The 23,347-nt window shown below is 37.7% G+C and overlaps 2 protein-coding genes across 2 annotated transcripts; one reads left to right on the forward strand and one right to left on the reverse strand.

The window, feature by feature from the left end:
• Positions 1-14,954: 14,954 nt before the first annotated feature.
• LOC130626799 (uncharacterized protein K02A2.6-like) lies at positions 14,955-19,609 on the reverse strand. The gene is made up of 5 exons (XM_057441345.1): positions 19,602-19,609; positions 19,344-19,359; positions 19,032-19,260; positions 18,092-18,975; positions 14,955-18,005 (listed from the first exon to the last, which is right to left on the reverse strand). The coding sequence occupies exons 1-5, from the start codon at positions 19,607-19,609 to the stop codon at positions 14,955-14,957; spliced, it is 4,188 nt and encodes a 1,395-aa protein (XP_057297328.1).
• A 582-nt stretch (positions 19,610-20,191) lies between these two features.
• LOC130626960 (myotrophin-like) lies at positions 20,192-20,889 on the forward strand. The gene is made up of 2 exons (XM_057441355.1): positions 20,192-20,244; positions 20,448-20,889. The coding sequence occupies exons 1-2, from the start codon at positions 20,192-20,194 to the stop codon at positions 20,887-20,889; spliced, it is 495 nt and encodes a 164-aa protein (XP_057297338.1).
• Positions 20,890-23,347: the final 2,458 nt, after the last annotated feature.

Consider the following 23,347-nt stretch of genomic DNA (forward strand, 5'->3'; position numbering starts at 1 on the left):
ACAAAATATATCGGACATTCTAAAGTTCGAAAAGCTTACTCTTTTTGTAAATCTGGCTCGGTTGATAAAGTTTACATTGGTGACATAAGTTCGAGAAAAGTAGTTGAATGTGCTGTTACCCTATCTCAACGTAGTAACGAGAATAAACATAAACTATGGATTTTATTTGATGACAATAGTGACATTTTGTCGTCATTTTGCACATGTACAGCAGGCTATAGTAGTTGTTGCAATCATGTTGTGGCAAGGGTTTGTCAGATCCCACATGTACTGAAAACCTGTGCTACTGGAATAGTGTTTCTAAGCAATTAAAACCAATGAAAGTATGTCACATGAATACTGTTGAGCACAATCAGAAAAAGTAAAGAACGATTAACTACAGTGACAAAAAGTTTTTTGACTTAAGACCTGAGACAGCGCATTGTAACTAAAAAAAGAAAAGAAAACTTCATGGAAAAAAATAGAAGGACATTACCCAATCCAATGCAGTAATTAATACTTGTTTTTTGCCGCCCATTGATATGGATGTTCCGTTTCCCCTGGATGTAATAGCACAGCAGGTCCTTTTCAGGTTGCCTGCAGCCAGTAATACTGAATTATTGGAAGAATTTAACTCATCGTTATCATTCAACGATAGCCAGCTCAACAAAAAGGTTGTATTACAGCTTTAAAATTTCACAATGTCTACCAAAAAGTGCAAAATTCTTTATAAATGAAGAGAGAAAGAAGAAAATGTTGTGTTACCCCATTAATTTTGGGATTTGTTTAGGCCAAAGAAAGAACTAATGTTTCAGTACTCACATTGGGTAGAAATAACGAAGCTAAAGCTAGAGAGGCATTTATGAGAGCTAAATCAAATATGATAAGAATCGTGGAACAGACGATAAGAAAAATTTATACGATATATTCATTGCAACGTTACGTTCAATTCCGCAAAACACTTGTTATCTAACATCCAAATGAGGGACAACGTGCTGAAAAGGTTTTCCGGCCTGGGTATTGACAGTACGCCTTATATTGATGAAATATGTGGAAAGAAAATGGGCTGGACAAAGATAAAGGGTTTGATGGATTGCTTAAACAAACAGGAATTTGACGAAACATTTAAAAAAACTATGCAGGAAATCGTCGGATAGACGTGGAGTTTATTGAACACATGAATCGGTATAAAAAAACATAAATGGACATCTATGCTGGCATCCACTAGGACAGCGTGTGGTTTAGGTAATCAAACAGCAGATTACACACAAAATAACATCAAATCAATTAATTCTGTGGTCAAGAGAAGCAAAGGAATTGGCAAATAACTTTAAAAGAGATCATCAAATTGATCCAAGACGAGGTGAATAAATAAGATGAAAAGTTAAACTTGATCTCTTTAGGAAAGGTGTGTAAATTCTGTATAATTAGGTGGTTTAGAATTAAATTGAATCGAAAAAATTAAAGCTAGGATGAAACGTAAAAATGTCATGGATGATATAGGACACAACGTTCAATTATTGTAACGTTCCTTGTCAGAACATTTAATTAAAAGGTTGTAGGACTTGGAGACGGTTTTGGTGCATAATTATATTGCGTTTTTTTATAGGTGATTGGAGGATTGTCGAAAACTAGAGAGCTATGTCAACTGCACAGCGAATCGCAGCAGTCCACAAAATTAACAAATTAGTCATGAGTGATGAAACTTTCTTGGGTATTTCAACTCGTGTATTTCCATCCATTTCTATTAATTAAAAGCAGCCACTGTCACAACACCAGATCATCCACAAATAATATGTTAGTTTCTCATCGAAGTGGTGCAGCGATTTTTAATAGAACATTTTTATATTTATCTCTAAAGCTTTGGAATAGTTTGCCAGATGATATCAGAAAATTAGATAGTCTCCTTCAATTCAAGGTTGCAGTTGGCAGGCGCCATAACTTTAAATAATAATTTCTATAATTTTTCTATAATTTTTCTATAATCCCAATCAAACTCAGTGTTAATTAACCTCTGATAATGATTCTTCCAAGCTACCCTTTTCTCCTCCTCTGTGCTAGCCAAAACACCCTTATCATTACGTATACACTTCTCACCTACAACATCTTGGTTAGTCTTCTTCATTTGCTTTGCTATCTTGAATACCTCATTGCGCTGATCTTCCGTTCTTAACACATCTGCAAATCTGTTTCTTTCTGCTTCTGATTTTGCCTTATACACTGCTGTACGAGCACAACGCTTAGCTTCTAAGTAAATATTTTTACCACCACCTGACTTCCACTCTTTCCGAAGTCTCCTCTTTTCCCTTACACACTGGTCAACCTCGATATTCCACCACCAGGTCTGTCTATGTCTAGCTGGTCCTTTCTTCCACCCACAGGTATCATCAGAAGCTTCTAGAAGACAATTCTTTAAAGTAGTCCAAGTACTTTCAACATTGTCACTATCGCATTGACCATTGTGTGCTAACTGCTCAACTTTTGCACTAAATTGTCTTGCTACAATCTCTCCCTTCAGCTTCCAGACTTTTCGACGGGGCCTGTACTTTTCCTTGGCTTCTTTGACACTCTTCAAGATAATATCACAAACCAGCAACCTATGCTGGGAAACACACGCTTCCCCGATATAACTTTCACGTCCTTCACCACTTTCTTGTCTGACTTTCTAACCAGGGAGTAAACTATCTGTGTCTTACAATCACCTGACTCATATGTTATCAGCCCACTCTGTCTCTTACTGAATGATGTGTTGCAAACCACCATGTCCGTTTCCATTCCAAACTCAAGCAATCTCTCCCTTCCTTATTTCTGCTCCCGAATTCATAGCCTCCATGCACACTTCCCAACATGACCATTAAAGTCGCCGCCCACCATGACAAGTTCAGTGTCTCCAAACTTTGATGTGACTGCTATTAACTCATCATAAAACTTATCTTTATCTTCCTCACTGATTCCACCCTGTTGAGCATAAACTGACAGAAAAGTGACAATCCTATTACCTATCAAAAACTTTATCACTATAATATGACTATTAACACGCATAACAACTATTATACCCACTTCTCATCAACAAATATGACAACTCCTCGATATCCATCACTATTGCCAATCCAAAAAAGCTTATGAAGCACCTTTCCACCTGACTTCCTGAACACAACACATATCAACAGATCTACGTTCTAACATTTCAACTACTTCTCCTGCTCTACCTCTCACAGTACCAACATTCACACTTGCCATCCTCAACCTATTGTTATCTACCTTGTGATGTGATAGCTGGGTAACAGTCTGACGATGCCCATACCTGACATCTGTCCTACCGTGCGCGACACCTTCACTCCTTGAATTCCAGCCCCGTTTACGCAGTTTGTCTGATCAACTTTTCTTACGGCTATTAATAAAGAGTTTTGGCATTGTTTTTACAGCTGCATGCCCTTCCTAGCGCCAACTGTTCACAGACCGGACCGGGTGTTTTTTTAAAGTGACACCATCACTATGTGGCATTTCATGGGACTTCCACAATCGCCCCTTTAAACTAAGGTATGGTGGAGGACGTTCAACTCCTCTCTTGTCTCTTAAATAGACCCTTCACCTAAAAGACCCTTCACCTAAAAAAAAGCGTGGGGAAGAAATTTTAAACTTTTATTGAGAATATAATTTACTTTGAGATGAAAAAGTACGTCATTTATATGAGTGCTTTGAATAACAGCATATGTTATCATTCTTTTTAGAAGTTGGTGCAATTAAATAAAAGCAGAGTCTAAGATAAAACAGGTAATTGTAACAGGTAAACTTTTTTTGGTTGCAACATGGAAAAGTAATTTCAACTACTCGTTTCTTGCTTTTGTTGAATAGTGACACATGTTAAGTGTAAGGGCACAGTGAAATAATAGAATGATGCAATATTGTTACAAAAAAACTCGAGGACAAAATGAGAGAGAAGAAAAATACAGAATAAAACCCATTCGTTTTAGGGTTAAATCATTATCACACTCTGCTCCATTGATAATACAGAACAATGAAAATTACAAAGTGCACGCACAATGATAAACTCGACCAGTTAAGTCTTAAAATTTAAATTCTAGAGATTTTGTTCCTCTAAAGAATATCCTCATATTAAGGAACACAATCTTGTGTGACTGGGGTAATAAGTGGAGTCGTCACTTTCCAAAGAAAAGACCAGTTTTGACTGGGGTAATAAGTGGAGTCGTCACTCTCAAAAGATAGGTCCTGGTACAGTCAAACCCCCTTGCTGGCGTAATTTTTTTTTTGTTTTTCGCTTCTATTTTGACTGGGGTAATAAGTGGAGTCCTCACTCTCCAAAGACACGACTACAAAAAAAAAAATAAAAAAAAAAAAATAAATAAAAAAAAAGAATAGTCAAACCCCCTTGCTGACATAAGCCGGAAGTTGCTGACTGCAATTTACGTTTATTATGTAATATAATCAAAATTCAAAGTTCAAAGTTAATGTCTCTGTGTCACATTTATCAAAGGTCTTGGCTATTTAGAAGTAATTTAGCACAATGATCGTCTTGGATTTACGAAAGACGAACAACTGCAAAAGCACTTGCCAAGAGTGTTTTCATTAATTAAGTATGGTTGCAATTCTATCACACCATGCCTCATGGTTGCAAAGCTAGGTGTAGTGGCGTGCACCTGTAATCTGGCTACTCTGAAGCTCTGGACCTGGGTGCGAAGGGTAATATCTTAACTGTAACATCTTAAAGCATCCTGACTGTTGCATCCATGTGTCACAAGCGTGATAAGGGTTACAATCTATTTTCACATAGTGATAACCCGAATAACAACAGAGTCTAGGGAGGAATAGTGGTCGGGTAGTCCAACGTTAACGCTCTCGGCAGATACGATTCAGTTCTAACTGGAAACTGACCTGGGGGGCCGCCCATGACGCCAACCGCAAATTAAGGCACCGGTGGTGCAGCCTGCTCTCTGAAACGTATGGAACGAACGGTCATAGTGACTACGGACCTGCGGGTAGTATTGGCAAAAACCATTCCGGTCCAATGATCGATGTGGATCCTGATTTCAAAGGCTGAGCCAAGCCCGGCGTAGTACCGCGCGCTTGTAATTTAGTCCGTCCTCATGGGCTTTCTGTTCACTTTGTGATAAATGAGACTAAAGTGCGGTGTGTGAAAACATTCCCACGGGGCAAAATGCTGGAGAGGTCTGCTCCAAGGGATTCACAAGTCGATCGTTGGGCTCCTGAATATATAATAAAAAAAGAATTGAAAAGGTTGAAACGAGGTTGCAAAGCTGAAATCTGTTTGAATCTCCATCTCACGGATTACGGCAAACTGCGCTGTCTGCTTCCAGGGTTTATTCTCCAAGCGCAGCCGGTAACCTCTCAAGACGGCTAAATACAGTGTACGGGACTCGCGAATGTCTATAATAGACTTGAGGCTAACTCCCTTAATGGTCAGACACAAGTTCACTAGTTACAAAGAAACGATTAAGAAACACTGAACCAAACGGTGAAAAACTCCTGAAATGCCATTGGCAGTGACACATCGCGGCAGCGGTAGCCTAAGGTGGTGTTGTCCATTGTGTAGCAATGTCGAGGAGTCAAATGGGTTATTTGTTAAGCACGTAAAATCGACAGACAGAGAGGTAAATATGCATGTAAGAATCGCCCCTATAATTCAGAGAAGTCTCGAATGGTAGGTACACACATGAGAACGTGTACAGGAATGCAGCAATTCGCCGTCCGGTGTCCTGACTGCATCTTCAGTAGCTACTCCCAACCAGGTCTACCAGGTTATCGAGCACCCATGCATCTAACTGAGTACAACGTGACGCTTCTGACTAAGACTAAAGGATTCTGATGGACTGAGCAAGAATTTCGATTCTTGTTGAGGACTGCCAAGGCATGGTCTAACGAAGTTCTCGCAGGATTTCTCCCAAACAGAACTAGTGGGGCCCTCAGAAAGGTCAGAAGCTCCAAGAGATATTTAGATCTCGTTAAGACTTGCGAGGAGGAACTGCAAGGAGAGAACCCCACTTTAGAGAATGTCCCGGAAATTCAAGAAGAGGGAAACCCAATCTGGAGCGGAGTATCTCAATTCGATTCGATGGGCGCTATCACAAGGAGGTTTCAACCCGGCTAAGAAGTCTGTCTTTGAGAGATTGGACACAATTTCATCTTCTGAGTCAACCAACGCTGGATTATGCGTCTGGGTTGATTGGATGGGAGGAACTGTCGTCCAAAATAGATGAGTTAGCTACCATAAATATTACTAACTCATCTTCGCGGAGGGTAGCGGCCCCCACCAATCAACAAAAGGATAGAAGTGGTTATACTGACAGACCAACTGGCCGGAGAACCGAGAACCGTAGCGCTCGGAGAAGACGGAAGTACCGACTCATTCAAAAGACTTGGAGGAAAGATACCAAGGGAACGATGAACAAAATCTGGGATGATAGGTTCGAGTATGGAGACACTTCGCGAGCACTTTTGGAAGTAATTGACGTTGAGCGGATGTATGAGCACAGATTAGAGTATGTGTCTGAGGATACGAGACCAGCACATCGATCAAAAGTTGTCTATGGGAAAAACTATGAGGTTATAACCTTGAAAGAGGTTAAGGACTCAGTGGGTCAGACTGATTAGTGTAATGCACCTGGACTTGATGGCTGGAAGTTAGAAACCCTAGAAACCCTAACTATGATTGGGGTTGAAACCTGGCGGTTATGTTTACCACCTGGTGGGTGGGAAGTATTCCTTCCCACTTTTAGCAATGCAGGACCACCCTCCTGAGTTAAGGAAGAGATAGAACTCAAGCCAGCAACTGGAGATTGATCACTATTGGATCCATTCTTATAAGGATATATGCAAGAATCTGGGATTTAAAGAGTAAATGTATTCATCAACAATCGCCAAAAGGGATTCGTCCCAGTCGACAGTTGTCTTCAAAACGTCAAATTGCTCCAAGAGATTATCAGGAAAAGAGGGAAAGCAAAGGAAGAGCTAAATATCGTATTCCTAGATTTGTCAAAGGCTTTCGACACAGTAGTACATGCCTCTTTTGAGAAAGCGCTACTCCGTTACGGGTATCATCAGATGTAATAACCGGCATTTTGGACCAAAACTGAGATTCCACCACGGTTATTCGTGTTAATTTATAATGGTTTGTGAATGATATATCCTCCGCAGGATGGGAATAAACTTTTACGGTGCCATCACATTGGGCGAGTCAAGACACAAATTTATTATTTTTCAGACTTTCCTTGGAGACAGAACCATTTCGGTCGGTGACAGTATATCTCCACACTGGGTGAAGAAAGCTTCCTGGGTACTGTCTCAAAGGGAAGAGCACCGTGGGCACATCCATCTGTCACTTCCAGACATATATTTTTGTTGCAAAAAAGCTTTAATGCAGCCTGTTATGTTGTTTGAGATAGGGAGTGGCAGAATGGACATACTTACCTCCCCCTTTGTTGGTAATAAGAAAATAATTTACAAAGAGGTGGCCAAAGTGCAGGACTTACAGATAATGCTTGCAGGATAGAATTAGCATAGCATGTATTCCCTTTATTAGTCAAGCCAGCATGAGTTGGTTTTGCTGGAGTTCTGTTGGTAGGCGGTTCTGGGTCCGGTTGTAACTGACCTTTATCCACAGTTGCCCTTTGTTTGTGCTTGATGATATTTATCAAAGGGATGTATTTAGAGAGCTTTTTGGAGTGCCAGGTTTCCATGTTTTCCTCAGAAGGACTATTAAGTTGAATTAAAATAACACTTTTGCTATTTTTGGAATACAGGACAAGATCTAGTCTAAGCGAGAATAGGAGTAACTACATCGCAATGCAGATAAAACTAGTCTTTTAAGACGGAAAGTTTAATTAAAAAAAGGAGGTTTCTCTCCAAAGAATAAGAAGCTGCTGGAGAACTTCTGCATTCTCCCCTTTACAGGGATAATCGGAAAGTTAATGGATTTCGACTGTACTGAAACAAACACCTATGAATGTGGAAACACGAGGATTGGTGAAATTCACTCATGCTTGGGATCTGGTGCGGGCCCTTGAGTAAGCATCCCCTGCCTCCTGCAAGACACCAGCCATATTCATTGACACCGTCCGCCAAAACCAATAACTTTTGTTAAACTTTGGAAAAAGAAAAGTCGACAGCTGCAAATCGTATCGTTGTTGCTTTTACCCACTGACACAGAGCCCAGGGCTAAGAGACGTAGACTTGGAACCCAGCCCTTAGAGAGGTTGTGACAAAGAATAAAAAGCAGAAAACCTGGAAACAGAAAAGCTTTCTGACCTTAGACATGAACACTTGAGAAATCGTATCGTAATGCTTGGGCTGACCAAGAAACCGCCCCTTAGAAAGGTAGACTTGGAACCCAGCGGCGGCAACCCAGAAAACCATTACATATCGTCTCGAGCTTAAACAAGTAATTCACTACCAGGAAAAATAGGTTCACCATTTAAATCTGAAAGAAATAACTAGTCAGTGGCAACATGCAAAAGGCTTACCGGTTTTGATTTTTTGCTAGATGACTGACTGCCTGCTTTAACATAATAACAATGACAGTACTTTCAATAAGTTTCATTTCTTCACAATGTTGAATCCAAAGCAATTCACACACTTTATCTTTTGAAGACGATGGGTTGAATAAAACATGTGACTAATAGCCTTGTGGTAGAGCGTTCGTTTCCAGTGCAGCGTTCGCTTCCAGTGCAGGAGGTTTTGGGATCAAACCCCAGCGCAGTCATGCCAGAGACTATAAAAGTGTGAATCTATCCTTTCTGCTTAGTGTTCAGCATGAGAATAGGATTGATATCTTCAGCGATTGTTGCGCTTGCACGACTTTCGTAGCTCAAATGGAAGCTTTAAATGATCACTGTATTAAATGTTACCCAAGAAGTCAATCCTTCGAATATACAGGCACAAATGAAGCAATCGATGTATCTCTTGCGTTTCCACGGATACTGGTATAATTCTGGATACTGCAAATATGTTGATGGTGTCCTGCAAACTAGCTAAAGCTTGACAATGAAACCTAATGAAATGTCAATTGTGGAATAGTGCATAAAGGTATCAATTCACACTTTAATATTGTCTGCAATTCGGAGTTAATGTCTAACCATAAGACTACCAACAATCTCCACAATCAGCGATGTTAATAATGAACCAAAACTTCACCAAACAAAACATTTTTGTCCTTGCAAGTACAATACAGGACAGCTATATGGATAATGTCACATAACTTTCCGTCCTATAACACTAGCTTTATCTGGATTGCGATGTACTTACTCCTATTCTCGCTTTACCTAACAAAGCCTTTTCAGTTGACGTTGGTAAGCAATTAGAATATTGGAACTGCATTTGACGTTTTTTATAAGAGATACAAAAACCCTGGAAGCACAGACAGCGCTTGATTGGACAGCTGAGTAAGACATCAATGATATTCTCATGTGGATCACTATGCTGATACTCCTCGAAACATCAAAATAATCTTCAAATCAATTAATTTCAAGAACCTAAAATATTGTGGAAAACTGCATCATCAAGGGAATTCCACAAATTCGAGTTGGTTGACTTCAACCAAGCAAAAGGTTGTTTCCATGCTGGGACTACAGACTAAGTACTGCCTGGTTTTAATTTTGCTTACAACTTGCGAAATCCTTTGTAATCTTTTGTTTTAATTTATAGTATGTATTTGTAGTTTATAGTAAGTATGAATGGTGCACTTTAGTCTGCATGACAGCTCACTATAGGGAAGTTTGAATAATCACAAATTGGCGCTGTTCTGCCAATCTTGGAACGTGCCCTGTCTTAAGACTGGCCAAGCCAATCTTCTGACAGTGACAAATGGGTAGCCAGTCTCAAGACTGGACTGCCCAATCTATAGACATACATGTCCAATCTTAGAACAATTATAGAAAACAAAGAGAACAGTGACAATTTTAGACTGTACCTCTTAAAAGGAAGATAGATAGATGTGCATATTTTACATGGCTAGCCTCACAAATATCGAGGGATATACCCTGTCTATTATTTCCAGGAGGGGCCATGGCGTAGATGGAGAGTCCTAGAGTATTTAATGCTCATTTTGAGCTACGCAGACCCAATTAGAGCCCGCGCTCTACTAGACAACTCCCGGCAACATCCAACGGCCCACACAGTGTGCCATCTTCCCAATTTCCCTCACATGGCTTGGGTTAACCCGGGGCTATGGTAACATTCACTCGCCCATGTTGAATCGCCGTCAAGAGGAATCGAACCCCGGTCTCCCGCACAGAGTACGAGAGCTATAACCACTAATCTACGGCACCACAAATTTAACTTTAAATTGAAAGTTTTCTTAGCAAATCAAAAGGCAAAAAAATTATACCATTTATATAAAAATGTGTATAAAAAAATTGAAACTATTCAACCATATATGGCTGACTATCGCGACCTAGCTATAAAACTTTTTTAATACGAGCTGTATATAAATGCCAAATGTATAATACGTGCTAGCTATAGCTAGCTAGGATTTTTACTATGCCCAAAAAACTGGCCTGGTCAATTTAACAGTGTTTTGTTTTTCCATTCGCACATTAATACAAAACATCATATATGCTGAAACAACATATATCCCAAATATGATGTTTTAATGTGGCTGAGAATGGTTGTTGGGTCTTGCAAACAACAGAGCTTGTGTGGCACATCTCTTATTAAAATTTAAAAGGCGTCTAAAGATGGGTCTAACATGGTCACCTGGCCAATCTTGTTATGCCTTTATGTCCAAAAATTGGGCAGTGTCATAAGATTAACGCTATACTTTAGCAATCGTTTTGCTACACGATTTTGTGTATTGTCAACAATTTTACGAATCTAATGAAAGCGACAGGAGTACCCTCAAGGCGGTTGACATTTCATCACATTACAATAATAATAATAATAATAATGTGGCTATGGACAAGAGGGGGGTGAAGTTCCAATTCCATACCATAACAAATATTACGTAATGAATCCAAATAAGGGTATGATACACCCATATATGTGAAGCGCCTTAATGATGGTAACCTGGCTGCGTGATCGAAAGTAGGTGCTGCACAAACTGCGCTACAAACGTTTTCTGCCCTCCTCCTATAACTCTTTCAATTTTGCTCTTCTGTGCTCTCAGCAAATAATTTTTAACCACAAATAATTGAGGATGTAATTTAGCTACCTAGCTAACCTGATTGCGTTCCTGGTTGTCCCTGGCCCCTTAGTATTTCACAAAAAATAATTTTAGACGTTAGTCATTTAGCATTAGCATGTTAGCCACTCACCCGTTGATAATACTAATTGTCCTTTTTATTTTTTTATATTTTTTTAATTAATTCCTTGTTAAAACGAAGAATTGTGCTTTTCGAGGCATTTTCTCTAGAGGAGTACAACCTCTAGCTTATTTCCAAAGGCCTAACAGGTTGAGTTCATCATTGCGGTGGCTTGCCACCTCTTTGTAAATTATTTTCTTGTTGTGTCACTTTCAATTTGTGAACCGCTAGCTATATATTAGCTTGTCTTGTGGTTAGTGGTTTTAGGGGAGAGGTGTAGCATCAGGAAAAATATGATTTTAGCAGAATGAAGAAGAAGTATTTATTCTACAGTAATAGCATACATAAGGTAAAAGTCAAATAAATATCAAATTCACGAAGAAAATTAGGCTATCACTGTAAGAAGACCAGCATTATTAGCCTACGACTATGACAAGATGCTGGCCACCCTTAATATACAAAATCAAAACAACAAAACAAACAAACAAACACGTATGCAAAACGCAGTAACATATTAAAAGAAAAACAAAGGATGACAAACTCAGCAGTACAATGAGAAAAAGAACTGGATCAGATCAGTTAGTTTAGGAGAGGTGAGAGAGACTAGTTGAGTTGAAGGAAAGGAGTTTTGTACGAAATTTCATGAATAAATGGACTGGCTTCGAATAGAGTTCAAGCTGAAGGATTTAGTTAACACAGTGGGGGGGGGGGGGGGGATTTATCAAACCAAGAATAGATCCACGAGTCCGGTAAGAGTGGGAAAAGTCAACTTTGTAAGTATCAAGAAGTGCCTCTGGGAGTTTTCCGTGATATAAATTGTACAGAAAAATTACATTTTTCATGTAGACCAAATCAGCAAGTTTAAAAATATTAAGATTAGAGAAAAGATGGGTAGAAGTCATTCTGCATTGTGCAAAAGAAATTGTCTAACTGCACAACGTTGTAAACAGTAAATACGATCAATATAGTGATGACCAGGTTGACTTCAAATTTTATTGCAGTAACGAAGAAGGCCACCAAAGATAGCATGGTACACAGTTTTCAGAACACTTTTTGTAACAAGGTGTCGGAGTTTAGCTATAGCTCCATTAGCCCTCTTGAGTTTAACCGCAATCGCATTGATCTGAGATTTGCAGTTAAGATCAGAATCTAAGAGAATACCAAGGTACTTAACGCAGTTACTGGGGAAGAGTTTCTTGCCGTTGATGAATAATTCGAAGTTATAGTTTGTTGGTTTAAGCTTGTGCTTAAACAGGATATATTCAGTTTTACTTGCATTTAGAGAGATTTTGTTAACGTTGAGCCATTGGAAAAGAAATTTTAAATCCATGTTGATTATTTTAGAAAGAGATTTTAAAGACTTATCGAAACATATTAGGTTGGTATCATCAGCAAAGTGATGAACCATGGAAAATTTTATGGCACAATTTAAATCATTTATATAATTAGAAAGAGAAGAGGGCCTAAAACAGACCCTTGTGGTACACCATGTCTAACAAGTTTTTAACCCCTCCGGATATCGATATCGTTATTACTAACTCCTCTGTCCTTCCTGCTACCTGTGATTCTTCGTTACTCCCTTCCACTAAGCATTGGACATTAAGATGATAGATGTGCATATTTTACATGGCTAGCCTCACAAATATCGAGGGATATACCCTGTCTATTATTTCCAGGAGGGGCCATGGCGTAGATGGAGAGTCCTAGAGTATTTAATGCTCATTTTGAGCTACGCAGACTCAATTAGAGCCCGCGCTCTACTAGACAACTCCAGGCAACATCCAACGACCCACACAGTGTGCCATCTTCCCAATTTCCCTCACATGGCTTGGGTTAACATTAAAACCGTGTAAAGTTGTTTTGCAAGATGTGCTAGCTGTTGATTCCACTGAAAAGTCTCGGCTGCTGAAAGCTAACCCAGATAACTCCCACAATGTTCTTTCTCAGCAATCAACAGTCAGACCATCTTAGCACTATGAAATGGAAACAACCTATTGCTTGGCCGAATTGACACAAAATTGTGGAATTTCCCTTGACTCCAACCATTTTGTAAGCAACATTACTCGCTTGCAAAATTTGCCTGTAATGATTGTGAAAATTTGTTAACGTGTGTTTATTGCAAACACCGACAACATAAGAATCACAGAATTAAATCGATAGATGATTTTGGCCTGGAAGCCAAAAATTGGTTTCAGTCGTTTATTACTAGCTAACAAGAAAATACAGTGACGCTCTAACAAATTTAGAGAAAGAAAGAGAAGTATTTGTTCAAAAATTAAAAGAAAGAAAGTTAAAACGACTAGAAGAATATCTCAAAATGTTAAATAAAGAACAAGAAGATCTATTGCGGATATTCGATGAGAAATCTGAAGAATTCAAACCAAAATTGACTTGTGATGGTTTTGTCGACAATAAGAAAGTACAAGAATTTACAGATTACGTTCAAGCTTTTAATTTAAAATCTCATTTTGAGTTAGTTACTGAAAAGTTGGAAATTGGACGACAACTTCGCAGGCTATCCTCGTTTCCAAGAACCATCCCAACATTCAAATCACATCTTCATCAAATGAACAAAGCAGATATTTTGTCGAATCCATTGGGAGAAATTAATATTTCAATAGATGACGTCACCACTGTTGATGTAGATCCCAATGAATGTTCTGTTTATAGAAACTTGATTGATGAAGATGAAACCCAACCCAACTATTCCCAATTAACAACTGATCTAATGAACTTAGTTGAAAGTCTGATAAATGAGATTTTCATTTTATTGATTAAAGTTTTACATATATTGTGCGAATTTTAAAAAAATTTTTTTGTATTTTATAGAGTACGAGAAACCAAATGTAAATCCTCGTTCTGGAAAACAACAACAGAAGTAAGTATATTTAAATCCGCACAGAGCTATGTGCTACTTGACATCATTAATACACATCTCCATAATGATCAGAATTAGAATTTGTTGTCATTGAACTGTTTTAAATGATTGATATATCATTACAACTGCTTCAATATTTGTCACGTACAATTAAAATATTTCTACAGCCTGTTTGTTAAATGTATATACAGATTGATAAAGATTAAAAAACAGTAGCAATGTAATTAAACGGTGTTTTTATTTAGTAATGCAAAGCCAAAAGGTTTCCAGCTTGTTAAGAAGAGTTACTCTTTTGAAGGTATGAAGCTTTTTATGTGGTGGAGATAGGCCAATTTTTCTGGATCTGCAGTAATTGTGGTATTGCTAAAAGACTAACTAAAACAGGTTGTATATGTAATAACGTGAGCACAAGTATCACTCCATGTAGTATTTGTCTATCATCAGATAAAGAGTATTCTTCTGATAAAAGAAGCTAATCACATATAAACATAAAGTCTGATATCAGATGCTGTGACACCATCTTGGATCGTGTTTAGAGAGCGAGCCGAAACTCACGGCATCCGATATATACCTAGTAAAATATATTACAATCCCTCTTTTTCTCGAAGTTATTGTTGTTGATTTCTTGATTGTTTGTTTTATAACATGTTCACATATTTGCTTTTCAACTCAGTTCCTCTGCACGTACATAAAACGTTTTTGTTCTTCAGCTATACACATCGGTCTTTTACTATATACATCGTATCGTTCGTCTGCTATATATATACATCGTTTATCATTATCGTTCTTGTTATCATTATCTTGTTATCGTTCTTATTTTTTCTCTAAGTCTTCTTCTTGCGCTTCGGATTGATGATGACGTAACGCTCTGTAGTTTTTCTTTGTCGTTTCGGGTAGGTTTTTGCACCGTTCTTGTGGTTTTTCTTTTCGTATAGATCTTCTTCTTTGTTATGGCCATCATTCGGTTTAGATTGTTGGTTCTCATCAAAATTCGCATTGCTTGAGCAGGTACAAGGGTCTGCCCTGTTTCGCGCGTTAGAAACACTCGATTGCTTACCCTTCGCAGATCTATACAGTTTCGCGTGTCCGTTTGCTCGTAGAAACGTTTTTCCTTCCTTGTTTCGAACCATGATGCTTCGTTTGTATACTTTAATGATGGTGAAGACTTCCTTTAACCAGGGCGGTGAAAGTTTGTTTTTGTTGTCGGTAAGATTTTTCAACAATACCTTTTGTCCGACTTCAAAAGTGACAGTTTTTGCCTTGCGGTTCTGGTCGGTGTTTTCCTTGGATTTCTGTTTGTGCTTTTCATCATTCTTGTTTACTTCTATATCCAATTCACTGTTGCTTTTCACAAGTTGACTAACGTCAGGAAGATCATTCGTTAGCGGTCTACCGAACATCAGTGTTGCAGGTGGAACTTTAGTTACGGTATGAGGTGTGGTTCGGTAACTCAAAAGGAATGTGTCAAGAGTTTTACGCCAATCCTTTCCAGTGATGACAGCAGTTTGATTGTGTCGCTTCAATGTGCGGTTAAATCTCTCAACCTCACCATTAGCTTGTGGCCAGTATGGAGTTGTACGCCGGTGTTTTATACCATGTTGTTGAAGGTATCGGCTGAATTTGAAGGACGTGAATTGTGAACCATTGTCAGTTACAATTGTTTTTGGATAACCAAAAATACTAAAGGTTCGCTTCATAACATTTATTATGTTTTGCACACCAGTGTTCTTGATAGAAGAAACTATTGGGTATCTGGATCTGTAATCAATCAAAACTAACAGGTTGTCACCAGAGGGATAAGGGCCTTGAATGTCCATTGCAATAGTGTTCCAAGGTTGTTTGGGAATTTCTGTTGGTTGTGACGGTTCATGCCTGGTGGTGGAGGGTGCAGTTACTTGGCAGGCATGACAGGTAAGTGTTAGATCTTCGATTTGTTTGTTCATCAGCGGCCACCAAACTTTTTCACGTAATAGTAGTTTAGTTTTGGTTGTTCCTTGATGCGTAGCATGTGCTATCTGCAACATTTTCTGTTGTAGAGTGCTTGGGATGACAATTCGTTGTCCTTTGAGTAAAATGTTATTCACAAAGGATAACTCATGCTTTGCATGTCTGTATGGATTCAAAGCAGAATCTTTTGGCCAGGCCTTCGAGTTAATGGCTTTGGTGACTTTTTGAAGAATGATGTCTTTTGCAGTTTCATCTTGTATCTCTTCGATATTGCAGCTTTTAGGTACTGCTTCTGCTGCTGTAAAGTTGATAAAGGATTCAATTGAGTCGTCAGTTTCTCCTTCACTGTCTGTACAAACAGGGTCTCTTGATAGTATGTCAGCAGCATTTTTGGCACCAGAAATGTATTTTAATTTGTAGTTATACCCTTGTATGCGAAGAAGCCATCTCTGGATCCTCGGTGGTGGAGATGTGGAAGTTGGTGACATTACGTGCAAAAGACTCTTGTGATCAGTGGTGATATCGAAGTCACGGTCATATATGAAAAAGTGGAAGTGTGTGCAGCCAAAGGCAACTGCAAGAGCTTCTCGTTCTGTTTGTGAGTATCTCTGTTCAACAGGTGTTAATGCTCTACTTCCATATGCTACCGGCTTGAAGTTTCCATCTTTCTGTTTCTGTGTAAGTATGGCACCAAGACCATACGGACTTGCATCAACAATTATGTCTGTTTCCGCCTCAGGATTGTAAAATGCCATAGTTTCAGAAGTGCAAAGTTTTTCTTTGAGTAAATCAAATGATTTCTGTTCAAGATCTGTCCATATGAATGGTGTATTTTTCTTGGTGAGTTTCCTCAGTGGAGCTGATAATGTACTGTAGTCTTTGATGAACTGACTGCAATAATTTACTAGACCAAGAAAGGATCTGACTTCTGTCGATGTTGTTGGTGTTTTGAATTTGTTGACTGCAGTGACTTTGGAAGGGTCTGGAGATATGCCATCTGTTGTGAGAGTATATCCACTAAATAAAATTTTATTCTTGCTAAACTCACATTTTTCTGGGTTGACACGCAGGCCATTCTCAGAAAGATTACGAAGAACCTTATCGAGATTGCGGTCATGCTCAGCTTGTGTTTTTCCCCAGATAAAAATATCATCAGAGATGTTCTTTGCCCCTTCACAATCAGCAATTACCATTTCAATATTTTTCTGAAAATGTTCAAAGGCACTTGAAATACCATATATGAGACGCTTGTATCTGAAAATTCCTTTATGGGTAATGAAGGCAGTAATGTTTCTGCTTTCTTCGGCTAACTCAATTTGATGGTAGCCTTCTCGCAGGTCAATTTTTGAGAAGACAGTGGCTCCATTTAATAATGGTAGGATTTCTTCCAGTTTTGGAATAGGATGCTTCTCTCTGATAATGGCAGTGTTTGCTCTGCGCATGTCCACACACAATCTAATTTTGCCATTTTTCTTAGGTACTGCGACAATTGGTGAAACCCACGAAGTTGGTCCATTAACTGGCTCAATGATATCTAATTTCAGCAGTCTATCGAGCTCTGCTTCAACTTTCTTTCTGGTGTGAAACGGCAGTCTCCTAGTTGGTTGCTGGATGGGGGTGACATCTGGATCAATATGGAGTTTCTGTTTGAAGTTGTTAAGTTTTCCCATTCCTTTGAATACCTTGTTGTTTTTGTTGAGGACTTGTTCTGTTGATACTGGTATGCCTTTTGACAGACTTCTGCTACCTAACTGGAATGTTCTATAGTTGATGGGTGTTGTAGCTGGTCCAATTCGTAATAGATCTAGCTGCTCAGCTGTTTTGTGACCAAGTAAATTGCCTCCTTGACCAGGTATTACGTAGAATTTTGCTAGTATTTTATGGTGATTTGCTGCAACTGTAGCTTTGAAGGTACAAGCTGGATGTTGCTGAATAAGCGTTTATAGGTTCGAAAATCGATGATATTTGTTGTGCTTCCAGAATCAATGATAGCAGTCATTTCGCTATTGTTTACTAGAACGGGGAAGTTATTTGACTTCGTAGTGTTCATCTTGTATAGGTAGATATCCTCATCTTCGTCATCAGAGTTTTCATGGTTGGTTTGATGAACTTGCTGTTTATTTTTGGTGCGGCACATTTTTGCAAAATGTCCTTTAATACCACATTTGTTACATGTTTTATCTCTTGATCTCCGACATTCATGACTTTTGTGGTTCTTCATACCACAGCGACCACATTCTGGTTTGTTGAATGATTTGGTTGGGTTGTTCCGATGTGGTGGTGCATTGTGTTTCCTATGGCTACGATGAGGTGGTCTACGCCCATGTAGTTTGTTGATTTGTTCAGAGCTTTCTTCTTCAGTGTCATGTTGTGTTTGTTTACCATTAGCTATTTCTTTGTTTTGGTGTTCTGCAGATTCAAAAAGTCGTCCAAGGTCCTGTGTTTTCTGGAGATTCAAATCAGTTTCCATAAGTAAACGTTTGCGGAATTTAATATTCGATGTTTTTGCTATGACCATGTCTCGGATTTCATTGTCAGTTTCTGATCCATATTCACAATATAAGGAAAGTTGTCGTAGACGGGTAATGAATTGATCCGTACTTTCCCCTACTTGTTGTGAGGCTTGGTGAAATTTATGCCTTTCGAAAGGTATGTTCTTTTTGACTGAAAAATGTTCATCAAATTTATGGAGGGCTTCTTCAAATGTTGTTCCAGGATCAGAGAAAGTTTCAAATATTTCCTGGCATTTAGGTCCAATCATGTGGAGTAAAATTGCCCTCTTTCTTTCATCATCCCTAACTCCACTTGCTAGTATGTAGTATTTAAGACTGGTCTGCCATTTCGTCCATCGTTGACCAACTGAAGTCGGTTCTCCATTTGGGTCAAAGGGTGGTATGGCTGGAAGTTGCAAAACGGACATGCTAGCTGCACAGAAATGCTCAGAGCGCGCGCACAAGTATAACTATCGCTTGAAATTACAAAGGACAGCCTAGCAAAGTTTCCTTTCGCACAGTAAGAGTCAACAAAATTTGTTGTTTTGATTCGAAAATTCACACGTCTTGTTTCACGCGAGATTGCTTTGTAATTATGAAATATACCTCTCCATGAGTTCTTGGAATCCTCGTCGCCAATTTGTAGTATTTGTCTATCATCAGATAAAGAGTATTCTTCTGATAAAAGAAGCTAATCACATATAAACATAAAGTCTGATATCAGATGCTGTGACACCATCTTGGATCGTGTTTAGAGAGCGAGCCGAAACTCACGGCATCCGATATATACCTAGTAAAATATATTACACTCCAATACTATTAACTCCAAGTACTCATCAACTTTGAAAGTATTTTGTTGTTCCCGTGTACTGCGCATAGTACTGTTCTATTCTGTTCGCTAGGCTTTGGAAAAAAATTTCTCACCAGAACTTAAATTATTTTAAGATAAAACCGATATGCTGAGGGGCTAGTTCTCTTGCATTACGCAGAAAATTGACTATTTGTAGTTGTTTGATGATTAACAGTACTTACAATCCCATTTGTAATCACTTGTAGTTTGCCGTAATACTATTATTCCAATTTTCACCACTCGTATCAAAATCCATATTCTTTTTTTTCACTCTTTCCCACGCGCTCCATAAATAACAACTAATCGTATCACTCATGACTTAAAAAAATAAAAAATAAATTAAAAACTATTTGAGAATCCACATAAAACTCCCGTACTGGATAACTCTTACTAATGATAATTTGTCACTAAACAATCCCCCTGCCCTTCTAGACCATGACTCCTGGCTAATTTCTACTGAATACATGCCCTACGAAGCGACTTTCACGCTTTTTTTACCACAATAATTTTATAACAACAGGAGCATTTTCTTTCTGGCAAATACGAATAACAAAAGAACAACTTTAGGTTCAAATCGTTCTTTCTAAAACTAAGGACAACCTCATTTTCGTTGTCAAGTAAGAACAATCCATTATAGAAATTCTCTTGACTCTCAATAACTTTCTCCCAGAACTTTTTTTCTTTAATAATTGTTCCCTGGATAACCTAAAATTTAAGATCTAATATTTTGACAAATTAAGATCTCGTGTACTTCTTTGCTTGAAACAGCATAATGATGTTCTTTTTATTCACAAAAATTTATGTAATATATAACGCGGTGGAAAGGTAAGAAAAGAAAGTTTAGAAAGTAAAGTAAAGGAAGCTTTTTTTGCGATATTTAATAAGTCTTTCTTCAATTTTATTATGTGCAAGAACCAACGTTGTAATATGACGAATTACAGTGTAATTGTGATTTGTTAGAAAATGGCATGTCAGGTTGATACTTGATTATTACCACATAATTTGTGTTTAGAACTTGTGAAAATCAGTAAAAATGGCGATGTCAAGACATTTCAATCAATTCTTATTGATCAACCAAGTATCGTTAAAATGAGAGGTGTTTATGAAACAACACTGTTGATGCAAGCTGTATGTTACAATACATCATCAATAGTGAAATGTTTGATTAATGCTGGTAGTGATGTGAATACTGTGGATAAAAATAAATGGAATGCATATCACTACAGTGTGTGTTGTGGTCATCATGATGTTTTGAAAGTTTTGATTAATCATGACGTCACAAATATAAACAATGTAAGCAGTAACAATAACACACCATTACATTTTGCATCTCGTGATGGTCATACTGATTGTGTGAAGTTGTTGTCGTCGATCCCACACATTGATGTTAATATACGGAACAAACAGAACAAAACTGTTTATGATGTTACTTGTAATAACACTATCAAACGTTTATTACAAGAACATTAGAGAAATTAAGAACATTTTGAGACAATTATATTTTTTAATTTACGTAAGTAATTTATGAAAAGCATATTATTTATTAGAGCTATAGGCTATGGCTCTTTCTGGACTTATCGTCAAAATCTTTTTTTTTTCTTTACTCAAGAACGTGAAAAGCACCAAACAAATTTTCTTGACATGTATACATCCGAAATATATCACACTCGTCAATTTTAAATGCCTCGTTTCTCAATTTTACGACTAAAACATATAGAACCTGAGACGAGGTTGTCGTCCCTAAATGACAATTATCTTGTATCAATTCGAAAAATCGCAAATATATAACACTCGTCTCTTTTAAATGCCTCGCTAATCAATTCCACGGCTAAGATATAAGAACCTGAAACGAGGTGCTGACACTAAAGTACGATTATCCTGCATCAATACAAAAAGTCGCAAATATATGAGACACTCGTCTCTTTTAAATGCCTCGTTTATCAATTTTACAACTAAAATATATGGAAACTGAGACAAGGTTGTCGTCCCTAAATGACAATTATCTTGCAACAATACGAAAAATAGCAAATATATAACACTCGTCTCTTTGAAATGCCTCGTTTATCAATTTTACGGCTAAAATATATAGAGCCTGAGACGAGGTTGTCAACCCTAAATGACAATTATGTTGCATCAATAGGAAAAATCGCTAATATGTAACAGCCGTCTCTTTTAAATGCCTCGTTTATCAATTTTACCACTAAAATATATAGAACCTGAGACGAGGTTGTTGACCCCAATTGACAATTGTCTTGTATCAATACGAAAAATCGCAAATATATGACACTCGACACTTTGAATTGCCTCCTTTATCAATTTTACGGCTAAAATATATAGAACCGGAAACGAGCTTGTCGTCCCTAAATGACAATTATTCTGTATCAATACGAAAAGTCGCACATATATGACACTCCTCACTTTGAAATGACTCGTTTATCAATTTTACGGCTATAATATATAGAACTGAGACGATGTTGTCGTCCCTAAATGACAATTATCTTGTACCAATACGAAAACTCGCAAATGTATAACACTCCTCACTTCTAATTGCCTCGTTTGTCAATTCCAAGGCTAAAATATAAGAACCTAGACGTTGCTAACCCTAAAGTACAATTATCTTCTATCAATACGAAAAATCGCAAATACATGACGCTCGTAACTTTGAAAAACCTTGTTTATCAATTTTAGGGCTGAAATATAAGAACTTTTAACGACATTGTTGACCCTAAGGTACAGCTATCTTGTATCAATACGAAAAATCGCAAATATATGAGACATCTTCTCTTTTAAATACCTCCTTTATCGCTTTTACGACTACAATATATAGAACCTGAAAAGAGGTTATCGTCTCTAAATGATAATTATCTTGTATCAATATGAAAAATCGCAAATATATAACACTTGTCAATTTTAAGCGCCTCGTTTATGAATTTTACAGCTATAATATATAGAACCTGAGACGAGGTTAACCCTAAAGTACAATTATCTTGTATCAATACGAAAAATCGCAAATATATGACACTTGTCTCTTTTAAATAACTCGTTGGTCAAAATTACGGTTATAATATATAGAACCTGAGACGAGGTTGTTGTCCCTAAATGACAACTATCTTGTATCAATATGAAAAATCGCAAATATATAACACTTGTCAATTTTAAGCGCCTCGTTTATGAATTTTACAGCTATAATATATAGAACCTGAGACGAGGTTGTCGCCCCTAAATGACAATTATCTTGTATCAGTATGAAAAATCGAAAATATACAACACTCGTCACCTTGAAATGTCTCGTTTATCAATTCCACGGCTAATATATAAGAACCTCAGACGAAATTGTTGGCCTTAACTTACAATCATCTTGTATGAATACGAAAAATCGCAAATATATGAGGCACTCGTCAATTTTAAATGCCTCGTTTATGAATTTTACGGCTAAAATATATAGAACCTGACACGAGGATGTCATCCCTAAATGACAATTATCTTGTGTCAATACAAAAAATCGCAAATATACAACGCTCGTCTCTTTTTAATGCCTCGTGTATCAATTTTACGGCTAAAATATATAGAAACTGAGACGAAGTTGTTGACCCTGAATGACAATTATCTTTTATCAATACGAAAAATGTCAAATACATGACACTCGTGTCTCTTAAATGCCTCGTTTATCAATTTTACCGCTAAAATATATAGAACCTGAGACGAAGTTGTTGACCCTAAATGACAATTTTCCTGCATCAATGCGAAAAATAGGAAATATATGAGACTCTCGTCAAATTTAAATGCCTCTTTCATCAATTTTACGGCCAAAGTATATAGAAACTGAGACAAATTTGTTGACCCTAAATGACAATTATCTTGTATCAATACGAGAATCGCAAATATATGAGACACTCGTCAATTTTAAATGCCTCGTTTATTAATTTTA

The sequence above is a fragment of the Hydractinia symbiolongicarpus genome, chromosome 1, assembly GCF_029227915.1.
Source record: "Hydractinia symbiolongicarpus strain clone_291-10 chromosome 1, HSymV2.1, whole genome shotgun sequence".
NCBI classification, from domain to species: domain Eukaryota; kingdom Metazoa; phylum Cnidaria; class Hydrozoa; order Anthoathecata; family Hydractiniidae; genus Hydractinia; species Hydractinia symbiolongicarpus.